We start from the raw sequence: 13,797 nt of genomic DNA, 5'->3' as shown, positions 1-13,797 counted from the left end.
TAATTATTACCAAAATCTCTGAATTCCTATCTCGTACAAATTTAAAAAAATACATTTAAGCTAATCCTTCCTTTTCTAAATTTATTTATAACATATAATTTTTATTGCATGAAAACATATTGTTTGTAAATAGTTTTTTACACGGAAGATATCATTTTTATTATTTAAGACCTTTATAATTAAAGCTGCGAGCTGAAAGCCTCTAAAGCTAGTGCTCCTTTTACTTTGTAAATTAATAATTGTATTATTATTTTTCATATAATAAATAAATAAATATGTTGTCAATATATAAATGTAACATTATTCTATTCGTTTTACAAAAACTTTTTCCTCATAAACTAATAAATTAAGTTTTTTTTCACGTTTTAATAAAAGTATAGACGTTTTTGTTTACAATTTACAGGCTATTTGACAATTTTTCTATGCTGCCTCTTCTCATTCTAGAAGAATGACGTCACATGAATTTGTTTGACGTAATCTTGTTTATTACCTTTCTTGGTTCGCTCTCATTTTATGTCGTCACTTCTGTCACAGCCGAAAACAAACGTAGTAACTTTAAAAAGTTGGCGTAAACTCTCATTTTCATTCATTTATCAAACATATAGGCCCTCGTTGAATGAAAACATGTATGTATGTATTTAATATGCGTTAATGGGCGACGGCGACACGACAGCGAAATTTTCAGGTCGGCAAATGTCTTGAAGCCCGCTTTTTGAACATTTTGAAGAAACATATCAAACAGCTGATATACACAATTTCCTTGTTGCCGTACTAAAACCTTTCACTTCAATGAAATTTAAATGATTTGTTCAAAGTGAAATTTTTTGTCCAAAATTTAATATGCGTTAATGGGCGTTGCGAGTATGAAAACTAATGCTCTGAAATCAAAGACGACGGCGACACGACAGCGAAATTTTCAGGTCGGCAAATGTCTTGAAGCCCGGTTTTTGAACATTTTGAAGAAACATATCAAACAGCTGATATACACAATTTCCTTGTTGCCGTACTTAAACCTTTCACTTCAATGAAATTTAAATGATTTGTTTAAAGTGAAATTTTTTGTCCAAAAAAAAAGGCAAATAGGTTGATTCATTGTTTTAAATTATCAAATAATATATCGCTACTATTTTATGCTTCTATTAGTAAAATAACATAAGAATTGTTAGAATAATTTTACATTTCACATATTAGTGGCAACAATACAGACCATTGTCGTTTTAATTTAGCGATAGCGACAATTGTAAGCCTGCTGCCGTGAAGTCGTGCTCCTGTTTAAATAACTGTGCTCATAAGAGCGTGTGTATTTTAATTTTGACAGATGCTGCCTGTCACTTGTCGTCGTCTATTGGCACAAACAGTCACCGACGCAAAACCGTGGACCGAATCAGCTGATGCGACCTATCTTATGAGAGCGCAATGTAAATCATCAGTCACCACCGCTTCTACCGTCCGCAAAGATGGCATGATGCGAGACTCTCCCATTTTCCCTAATTTTTCTGTTATTCTCTTTCCCTGATTATTAAGATTAGGGAATTTTGAACAGCTGATATCAAAAAAGGCGATGCCAGAAATAAACCCGCTAAAAATAGCTAACAAAAGCAGTGCGAAACGAAATTTCAAGGAACGTGCAACTAATTTAATTAAAAGCGTTAATCATAAAACCATGATATTTTATTATGACTTGTATTGCTTTTTTGTTATAATTTTTTTTATTTTTATATAATTTTTGTAATATGATGTTTTAAAAATTTTATAATATGAAAACACGTATTTAGGGATGTATATTCGTTATATAGGCCTACTCGGGAACCGAGGACTTAAAAATAATAGCGAAATGCATGATACCCAAAAGTTATTTTTAAAATACCCAATCCTTTTTCTTTCGACAGGGACAAATGTTATAAAAAATTTGAAAAAAAACATTTATTAATTGAGAGCTAATAAAATACATTTTTTGATTAATTATTGAAATTCCAAAAATCAATTGTTTTAATATATTACAAAATTAGAAAAAAAGATTTAAATAGTTTCTACATATGTTTAACGGATACATGTATAACAATATTTAATCATAATAAATGTCGGGTATTTTAATTTAAATTCCCAATAATACAATGGAAAATGTTATAAAAACACTAATTTTGAGACGCTCTCACACTGGAATAAGTTGGGCGCCAAATACGACGAATATTCGCCATCGCCCGTATTGTGTTTATGCTACAAATTGGATTTTTTCCGTAGAAACGAGTGAGCTGAGAGTGAGAGAGCAATCTCTTGCAACGCAGGGTTGCCAACCTCGATATTTTATAGTAATTAAAAAATTAACTTGAATATATTTGAAATATTTTTAAAATAACTCAAAATCACAGTCGAATACACTTATTTATAAATAGGCAAACTATTTTTAATAGCTGGATTTAAGTTTTGAGCTTTTACATTATGAAAAATGATAAATAAAAAACTAAATTTGTGAAAAATCGTGTATACAAATAGAACAATGGCAATATTGGTGAAATGAAAACAAAAGAGAACAACTGATTTCTGCGTTGCAACTACGGGCATAACTTTTGACAAATTTAGTTTGATACGGGCGGTAAGTAGGCGGAAGAGAGGAATGTCGGTGACTGTTTGTGCACTATGTGTTCAGCACTTAAGCTGGTAGCGCGCAAGCCACACGTCAAAAATAGACAAGCATAGCAGAGTCAAATGCTAGGCATGCCAATGATAAAAGGTTAGTCCACTTAATAACTTGGTGTGTGTCGGACGTTTATGTCGTTGAGTATATTCTACCTCCGCAATTGAGACGTCCGTTGCAATATCACAGCCGCTTCGATGTGTGTTTCCGTGTTCACAAACAATTTAGTTTGTCGAAATTGTAAACAAATATTGATGAAATAAATACAAGCATTTTTGTGTAATAGATTTTCTAACAATCAACCAACTCTAACGTATACCGATCATTTGATTTGTTGAACAACTAAGCCACCTAACTTAAAGGCGGTTTAAGAAAATAAATTGCAATAATAAAACGCTAATTAAAAGGTTGTGTAGTACTGCTTAACTAAATTTAATTGCGTATTTATGTATGAGCATGCAGATGCATTTTAAATGCATGTGCATGTGCAATTTAGCAACAACTAGCGCAACAGTAAGCAAATTACATAGTTTACATGAAAGTATCTACATAAATATTGTCTATATAAAAATGTGCATGTATGTATGTATTCTGCGCAATTTCCAATAAGCGGATATGTGTTGCTACACATATACATACCTATAAAGGTACGTGCTCGTGTAAACAAAGCAAACCGGAGCGAGTAAACTGCAGTTTCACGTCCTGAATTCGCACAAGCGCCATTCAAAAATACGCATTGTTAACAAACAGTCATAAATTAAGAAACTAGGGACAAAGTAAATCACGAAACGCCGGAAATGCATTTACGCGTGCGTAGCTCTGACTACGTTGCGAATATTATTGCTTCAAAATTGCGTGGAAAGGTTGTGTAATTCAATAACTACTACAGATAGCATTTTATTTACAAACATTTCAACGTCTGTAAAATGCCACGATATTTTAGTGCTTAATGAACAGAAAATAAGAAGAAATACTATATATACTGATTTTTGTTGCCTTAAATGTGAAATCAACTCGATACTGCAGATTCGTATATCTTTACATGCATGCCATAAGTATGTATGTTTATGTGCTTATATATTACTACGTGAGCAGGCATATGTGTACATACATAAATATAGAAGATTTAGTATGCACAGTAACCGAATTGGCATATGAATTCGATATTTGGATTGTGTGTTATTAGCAACAAATTTATTAATACAACATTAACAACACGCTCAAACTGTTGCGCGAATGCACAAGTTATTAACGCTATATCACGCTTAAATTAGAAAGTAGAGGTAGAGTCAAAAGCTTTTTACACAGTGCGCACATTGGAAAAAACAAACACAGCTAAGATAAACACTACCATACAAGTGAAGAATTTGAGTCTTCCTACGTATTTTCCGATTTCTCAGAAAATATGTATTGAATGTGAAAAGTAAACAACATAATAAGGCATAAATTGGCCTTGATTCGACTAAGTTGGTACTTACTGCACCTTTTCTGGAGTTGTCGTTCTGTTAATTGCCCATTATATGTAAGTGCCGTGAAGCTGGTAAATATTTACTACGAAAATGTACATTTTGGTTGAAAAATATTTTAAAAGCAATTCGTACAGAAACACACACATGCTTTTGTGAATTTTTTGTGACGACAAAGTTAAAGCTTCTTAATTTAAACCAATGGTGCATTAATGTATGTCATTAAAAGATTGTTGTATAAATTATTTTTACGAAGAAATAAAAAAATATGGCAATGACAACAATGATTCAAACGTATCTCCGCAAAAAACAGCGGTGACCCTCATAACTTGGTGCTGGATCAACCGAAAAGAAAAAATCAAGGTGCATTCCATAGTTTTCCTTAAGCAACGCCGAGAACGTTTTTCGAAATATCAACTTTTCATTTTTATACCCAGAACAAGGTATATTAAGTTTGCCACGATGTTTGTAACACCCAAAAAGAAACGTCGAATACTCTATAAAGTATTTATATACATATGTATATAAATGATCAGTGTGTCGATTTAGCCATGTCCGTCTGTATATATGGGAATTAGTCCTTGAGTTTTTGAGATAAAGACATTTTTATACCATTTTATGCTATAGAAAATGCACCTATACCAATATTAGAGATTCGGTGCCGTCGAAGTTAGAATACTTAGCATAGCACTGCCATACATGAGAACTTTCACAAAAAGAATCTGTTTAACACGTTTTGTATGCATTTGATTACCGAACGCAGGGCATGACATAGAAATTTGTTGAAGTTTGATTTCTATGCTGTGTGACATTTCATCGCTGCTCTCTGTTCTCTCATTGTCTCATTGCGTCTGTTGTGACACTTCAGCAGTGTTTCCAACTATCAACAATTTTTCTCCCTAAAATTCCAACAAAGACCCCCTAAATTCCAAAATAAATAATTATTATTACTTATTAAAATAAAATTAATAAATATTTTTATATAAGTTATATATTCAATTATAAGAATATTTATTAATATAAATAATCAAACATTATTGAATTATTAACAAATTTAAAAGTATAAATTAAAAATAACAAGTAAGGAAGGGCTAAATTCGGATGTAACCGAACATTTTATACTCTCGCAAAGTCAAATGGTATACTCGTTTGAGCTTTCTTTGTGGATTGACTGATATTTTCAGTAGAAGGTCAACTATAGGCACTTGGGTCCACATATTTAGCACTTAAGGGCTTGAACAGTTTTGGTTCGATTTAGACAATTTTTGGTCACAAGGTGGCATACTTTAAACGTATTATTCACGCAAAGTTTTAGCCCGATATAATCATTGTTGCTTGATATGCATACTGGAAAGTGAAAGAATCAGATGGAATTGAAAATGGTGTTATATGGGAAATAGGCGTGGTTGTAGTCCGATTTCGCCCATTTTCGTACTATAACATAGAAATATGAAAAACGTTATGCACCGAATTTGGTTGAAATCGGTTAAGCAGATCCCAAGATATGGGTAATTTTGAACGCGGTTCCTATAAAGTCATCTCATACCATCCCAGAGATAAAATTTAATGTCTCTGGCGTGTTTAGTGCTTGATTTATCGCGCTTTTAGTAGTTTTTAACATTACCGTTATATGGGGAGTGGGCGGAGTTGCCACCCGATTTCAACCATTTTCACACCGTCGATAGAAATGCTAAAAACATTTGCTTCCAGTGAATTTTGTTATATCTCAATTTTTACTGAAGTTACAGCTTGCACGGACGGACAGACGGACGGTCAGACGGACGGACGGACAGACAGTCACCCGAATTTCAACTCGTCTCTTCATCCTGATCATTTATATATATATAACCCTATATCTAATTCGATTAGTTTTGGTGATACAAACAACCGTAAGGTGAACAAAACTATTATACTCTGTAGCAACAGGTTGCGAGAGTATAAAAAGAAATTAATAATTTTAAAAAAAATTATTTATTTGTCGGGTTTACTTAAAATTTTCAGAGAATTTTCGTAAGATGTTATACTTTAAGTAAATGCAAAAAAATCGATTTTTGAAAACTCTGACTACCCCTACACGATAAAGATTTGAGCACAAAAACTCTCATGTAATATATTCATAAGACAGGTATAAAAAAACTTCCTCATTTTTATACTCTCCTAATTCGATTAGTATATCCATGTGGTTTTCAAGAAGAAATAAAGCGCATATAATTAAGAATTTAGCTTTAATTTAATGATTAGGGTTTGCCATTTTGTTTTAAAAATGATTTCGGGCAAGTGATCGCCGCGGGTGGCTCGAAAAAATTCCAGCCGAGATACTCAATTTCCGACCAGGACATTTATTTTGGGCATAGCTACATACATACATGTGTTATGTCATAGAAAAATATTTATGTTCAAATAAGGCAGTACAGATTATATATAGCAAAACTAATTGCCATAAGTACATATTTTTTTACATATAGATTTAATGAATACTTCGCTTGTAATGAATTTGACACATAAATTTCTAAAAGTTTGTCGATTAGCTTCTGCTCTTCTGAGATTTTGTTTTTTTTTTGTTTGCTCCATAAGTTTTTAGAGTGCCTATACTTTGCCGATATCAACAACGTTAACAGGAACGTTAGGATGGAACCACTGTTTGATTTGGCTAAACTAACCACTAGACTTTCCAAGTTCTCATGTCACCTTGATATTGAAATATATAATACGCTATAGGCTTAATTAGTTCGCATTTTGTTGACACTTAGAATTGGTATGAAATTTGAGATCGCCTTATGAAAACCATCAATCTGATACAATTTTTCACCACATTTTTCAAATATTTGATTCTAAACGGTTCAGTTGTAGTGCTGCAAAAAGTATTGATTACATCATCTAGGTGGTCAATTGATAGGCCATTTCTAGATATATTTTGGTCACAAAAACTTCATCCCAATAAATTATTCGATTAACGCGCGCGTTACAAAGCTTGTTACAACGTCTTACAGAAACCAACAAAAAAAAAAAACAATAACGTGAAACACGTAAAACAATTGATTTTGAGGAAGTGAATAAAAAGTCGTGATTTCGTCTCTGAATACTACATTTGGGTTATTAGAGTGTCTGTTATGCCAAAAATTTACCCCATCATCATGAGACCTATTGGATGCCTAATTGATTTTTATGAAACGTTTTTCAGCACAGATAGATGACTGAAGGTTTGACATTGCCTGTAGGGGTACCACATTTTGATATTTTTTCGGGACGTTGATAGAAATAGGGACCGAACGCTGGTCCTGCGCTCATCGCGTATACAATTAATAAGTACTTAATTCACAAAATCACATTGCTCAAAATCACCATCATTTTTACGTTTATATGTCACATAATCCTGAATAGGGTTTTTAAGTTTGCCACGAACTTTGTAATACATAGAATAAAGCGTATATATTGTAAATGATTATCGTGACGAATGGAGTCGATTTAGCCAAGTCGGTCTGCCTGGCTGTATATACGAGAACTAGTCCTCAGTTTTGAGATATCGATCTGAAGTTTTGGACAAGTTCTTTTCTCTCCGAGAAACTCATTTGTCGGAACCGCTGATATCGGACCACTTTAGCATACAGCTGTCATACAAACAGAACGATCAAAACCAAGTTCTTGTATTAAAAGCTCTTTCATTTTATATATCTGCACCAAATTAGGTATAGATGTTGTCCGAGACAACGCCAATATCTCTGGAACATTTTGTTCACATCGAACCACTATAGCACAAAGCTGCCAAACAAACTGATCGCTCAAAATTAAGAAAAAGATCTTCATGGAAAATCGTATTAAGTAACATTAGTTCGACTTGAAAGTAGTTAATATCAAATAACGTTGCTAGAAAAACTAACAAAACGTTTTCCTTAGAGTCAAACGTTTACGTTTACAGTTTTAGTTATTCATAGTAAAGTTACTATAAGAAATACTCGTGTGCAGGGACTACAGCTTCGGTGGCGACGAAGTTAACGTTCTTTCTTATTTTTTTTAAACAAATTGTCTAAGCAGAACAGTTAACTAATTTTCGCGATACGACGTTTTCATGTCATTTTTGAACGATTCTAACTTATTATATTTACAGGGGCGAAGTAACAAATTTTATAACGTGCAAAATTAAATATATAATTTTACTTAAATAACTACAAAACCGTCACGAAAATAACGGTAAATGGGACATGTGAAAAGACGCCTACAACAGGAAATTTAACGATGTTAACCAAAACAAAACTCAAACAATAAATCAGTAAGAAAATCTGAGTCTGGAAGTACATGGAATTTAGTTATGGCATACCTCATCACAAAACGATTAGTGCAGTAACATCAATTTAAAACGAAAAGCAAAATAAAAGCTTACATGAATATTTGAAAGAATATCACTTAAGTGCGACCAAAAAAATAAAACGGGAAACTATGAACACCACCTCTTGCAGCAAGTTGATAGCAACAACAAAAGCGGGCAGTCCACTGCACTTTCATTAGTGCGGCTGATGTTAAAACGGCGCGAAAAAGATCTTAAGATGGAAGCAATTGCAGCTCAGTCGACTGCTGGCTATGATTTGGTGCAACAGTCATCTTTTCTCTATGCATCAATTTTAAACACCTCTAAGAATGCTTATGATTTATTCGCTTCCAAAATGTTGCAGTGGTCCAATGCTGTAATTAACTCCAAAAACAGCCGTCGCAGACGGACATCTATCCAACAAATGGTATGTGGTGATGATAATGACAATAGATGTGTTTGCGATTACAAAACTCCATGTAACCGACAAAATATTTTAAAAAGTAAATGTATGCAAAATCGAAAGTTAAAGCAAATTAGCTCGTCTGAGCAAACACCGGCTATCAGCTTACAACACAGGCCAAATATCGATGGCGTTGCGGCAACATTTGAGACAGCGCTAGAAGTCGAGTTAGTAGCAACACCAGCAATCACAGTAAATGACAGCGTTGTTGAAATCCCGACTGTTACCTTGCGGTCAGACGCTAGTGCTTGCATATGTGCTGACGAGGTCAGAAGAACAACTGCAAAAAATGAGTTTGCCTCCACACTTTTTTCGAAGGAAGCACTTTTTCACGCCACTATCATTGCAAATAGTAGGGATACTATAATACCGTCAACTATAAAGATTGGAAAGCCAATTACTATAACAACAACACTCAAAACCGGCTTACTAAGTTTGATTCGAAATGTGTTTTTAATGGTCGCTATATTATTAACGGTATTGACTCTGCAACGAGTAAGCGGACAGTACTTATTATCCATAGCTGCAACCACAGCGGCTGCGACTGCGACAACGACCAGCACAGAAGCAACGTCTACAATCTCCACAAAATCCATAAACAGGATGGCCATAGCATCAACGAGAGATATAGGAACAACAACAATTAATCCCATGATTTCTACGACTGTTAAAAATATGATCAATATAACTGAAACAAATAATTTTAATGATAGGCAAGCCAGTAATAAAAGTAAACCTCCAAAAACAGAACTAAAAACACAGCAGAGTGGACAAAAACCATCAAAATCATATTACAATGAGCTAACGCTGCTGCCACCAATTTACTTGTCATTAAAAGACTTTGACACGCAAGCGGACGGGCCTTCCCAAAATCTTTGGGAAAATTATGTAGGCATTGTGTCAAATGCCGACGTAATAACCAAACACAAATTTACCTCGGAAAGTAATGCATCCGAAGGCATGTATATACATCAAATGAATAACGACAGTAGGCGCAAAATGCAGCGCAACAAATCAGTAACATACACTCCGGCGCATACAGGGAGTAGATCTCTCGTTCAGAAAAGTAATCATCGCAGCGTTTTCAGCCATGTTTCTGCCTCAACGGCAAAACTACAAAACGCTAATAAGCGCAACAAAATTAGTCAACTTATTTATAACAAAAGTAAGTTTTTTAATGAGGAACAATCCCAAGAGCGACAACAGAAGATAACAGCATTGCAACAGCGGCGTCGCAGCAAGCGCAGTACAGTCGAATCTATTGTTACACAACCTAAAAGTAATAATACGGAATTGGTCATCAATAGCAATAGAAGTAGTAAAAATAATCCTACTTTCAAAAGCGAAATATCTGGCAATTTGGCAGGTGTTTTTGGTACCTATATGGCTTCAAATATCACCACGAATAAGTATAGCATTAAAAATCCTTATACTATTGAGGATTCGAATGAAAAAGAGCATAGTGCAAATGACCAAAAGCTGCTTAAATTGGTAATGGATGGATTAGGTCTAGAACAATTGCCTAATATGAAGAAAGTGAGTAAACAGTACATGTTTTGTAAAATACTAAGATACTTTTCAAAATAATTTGAATACATATGCTTCTAAAAAATTTAGAGATCCGTATGTGACTAAAACTCTTGGTTGGTTAGGCCTATATTGGAATACGGCTGTGGTATGGAAACCTAGTTACTAAATTTATTCTGACAAGTTAGAGTCTGTTCAAAAACATGTTTTATTTTTCGCATTAGGGCATTTCCGTTGGGATTTCAGGTCAAGTCTTCCTCGTCGAATGCGCTATTGTGATACGTTTCTTTCTTGGTAGAGAAATTTTTTTTCGTGTCAAAAAACGTTTTTTATTTTTGTTATTTATAAACTATTTAATGATTATAAGACTTATTATTTTATTTCAGAGAAAAAAAAAATTTTTTACAATAATTTCATTTGTCATTTGTGTCATTGAAAATAGTAAAACTGATCTAAAATATGAAAATAAAAACTTAGTAGCATTAAAGATGACGGTTATACCACTTTAATGAGGTATCCACTGCTTATCTTTCGATTCGACCACAATTGATGCAATTTAGATGACTTTTTCGGCGTTAAATTTAACCTAGTGAGCACCGCACATTAGACAAAATATAATACTTTGTATTCAATTGTATGCAAACTTTGATTGTTGTCTGAGTATCTCATGGACCTAAGTTGAACGAGTTTCTGACTGCTAAATACTCGTACTTTGTGTTATTGTGTTATTAGTGTTTATTCACATTTAAATAGTATACACAAGAACAATAGGACAGTAGGTAGGGAATTAACAAAAGATGCGGAAACTGCAATTAATGCATGACAAATAATAATGACGCCAGAATAAGCATAAGAGCTATAAACTTACAATGGTGCTATCCGTATCTTTTAGCGATAATTAGCGTAGATAACAGAGAACTCATTTCGTATTGAAAGCCAGGAGATTTATTAAAAAATATAGCTGTGGTATAGGAATCTGTATGTGAAAGTTCATATTCATACAACTGCCTACTTGTGTTACTCCAAAAACATATGCACACATATTCGTCTGTATGCATGCAAATAACTTCCTTCGTTTAGGAAGTGTTAAAAAAATATATACGTAGTCCCGCAAACGCGCGGAAGAAATCAAAAATGATGGTTTGAGTGATCCTGATGGATAACTAAATCTCTTTATTTCAATTTAATCTTATTTATACAATTTTCTTATTTGCTTAATTCTTACAATAAGTGTCAGTTACAATATTCGCTTATTCAGTAATTAGTTTTATCGTTTACATTGTAAGGGTGGTCTTAGCTTTAATGAAAAGAATATTGATTGCTTAAGTAAGCAAAGATGTTTATTAAGAAGCTGTATTATTGCTAAGTGCAAAGATACAGTTTTGTTTATAATGAGCGTAAAGCACACACAGTAGCGGCTGCCGTTAACTCCCCCCTCTCTAAGATGAATCGTTCCCGATTCAATATCTTTTTTCGATAGGTTATTTATTTTATCCAAAATAGCGTTATATGATATTTTTTGAGATTCTCAATTTCTACTTATTTTAGAATTTTTATAAGATTTTTTAAATATTTCAATCCTATACATTATGTACATTATTAACAAAATTACAAGTATGTACCATAAAAATTAATGATGTTTAAAAACTTTCATTCGTTCAGCTAAAATATTTATGTTTTCAAGGTTCATTTCTTTATTTTTTGTTTCAATATATATTATAATTTCAAAATTATTAATATGATTGTTCTTTAAATATTTCCAAATTTTACAATCGACATTTCCATATATAACATTGTTAATATTTGTATAATTCTCAAAAGTAACAAGATAAATTCCATTTATGGAATAGCCATCAACTGTGTTATTTCCGGAGACTAATATTGCTCCTTCTTTAATTACATCTATTTCTTTATTTTTATCCTCTCGCAATCTGTTGCTACAGAGTATAATAGTTTTGTTCACCTAACGGTTGTTTGTATCACCTAAAACTAATCGAGTTAGATATAGGGTTATATATATATAAATGATCAGGATTAAGAGACGAGTTGAAATCAGGGTGACTGTCTGTCCGTCCGTCCGTGCAAGCTCTAACTTGAGTAAAAATTGAGATATCTTAATGAAACTTGGTAGACATGCTTCTTGGTACCGTGAGACGGTTGATTTTGCAGATGGGCGTAATCGGACCACTGCCACGCCCACAAAACGCCATTAATCAAACACAAATAAATTGCCATAACTAAGCTCCGCAATAAGATACAAGACTGTTATTTGGTACACAGGATTACATTAGAGAGGGGCATCTGCAGTTAAAATTTTTTTTAAAAGTGTGCGTGGTCCCGTCCCTAATATGTTTAATGTGCATATCTCCTAAACCGCTAATGCTACAATTCACTGGAAGCAAATGTCTTTAGCATTTCTATCGACGGTGTGAAAATAGTTGAAATCGGGTGGCAACTCCGCCCACTCCCCATATAACGATACTGTTAAAAACTACTAAAAGCGCGATAAGTCAAGCGCTAAACACGCCAGAGACATTAAATTTTATCTCTGGCATGGTAAGAGATGACTTTATAGGAACCGCATTCAAAATTAGACAGTGGGCGTGGCACCGCCCACTTTAAGGTGAAAACCCATATCATGGGATGTGCTTAACCGATTTCAAGCAAGTTCGGTGCATAACGTTCTTTTCATATTTCTATGTCATAGTGCGAAAATGGGCGAAATCGGACTACAACCACGCCTATTTCCCATATAACACCATTTTCAATTCCATCTCAATCTTTCACTTTCCACTATGCATATCAAGCAACAATGATTATATCGGGGTAAAACTTTGCGTGAATAATACGTTTAAAGTATGCCACCTTGTGACCAAAAATTGTCTAAATCGAACCAAAACTGTACAAGCCCCTAAGTATTAAATATGTGGACCCCAGCGAAAATATCAGTCAATCCACAAAAAAATTTCAAACGAGTATACCATTTGACTTTGCGAGAGTATAAAATGTTCGGTTACATCCGAACTTAGCCCTTCCTTAGGCAAGTATTTGTATTATTAATTTTACAATAGGTGTCAGTACAGTAGGTCATTTCTTTTTTACAATTTTTTATATTATATAATATAATCTTTTTTGCATTTTGAAATTTCTTTGCCAATTACTAATTTACCGTCTTCTTGAGTGATTGCTCTTACTTCATAGTATTTGCAATCATTTATAATTTCTATAGCGGCTTTTAACGTGTCCTTGGACGAAATGTTGTGTTTTCGAATCCTTTTTTCTAACAAATCCCATATGTTCTCTATGGGATTAATGTCGAGTGATTGTGGTGATGTTTGGAGTTGCTTGCAGTTATATAAAAGCCATTCGCGGACTAGGTACAACGTGTGTTTTGGGTCGTTAT

At 33.5% G+C, this 13,797-nt stretch overlaps 1 protein-coding gene across 1 annotated transcript in view; it reads left to right on the top strand.

The window, feature by feature from the left end:
* Window positions 1-8,454: 8,454 nt before the first annotated feature.
* Window positions 8,455-13,797, top strand: part of mav (maverick) — a gene marked incomplete at its 5' end in the record, with an annotated part of 45,558 nt that continues 40,215 nt past the window's right edge. The window contains 2 exon segments of the mRNA XM_036359207.2: window positions 8,455-8,587; window positions 8,590-10,403. Of these exon segments, the coding sequence (XP_036215100.2) occupies window positions 8,455-8,587; window positions 8,590-10,403 (1,947 nt within the window).

Source organism: Bactrocera oleae, chromosome X (assembly GCF_042242935.1).
Source record: "Bactrocera oleae isolate idBacOlea1 chromosome X, idBacOlea1, whole genome shotgun sequence".
NCBI classification, from domain to species: Eukaryota; Metazoa; Arthropoda; class Insecta; order Diptera; family Tephritidae; genus Bactrocera; species Bactrocera oleae.
The sequence above is the reverse complement of the archived record's forward strand: the minus strand, read 5'-3'. Positions and strand labels throughout refer to the sequence as shown.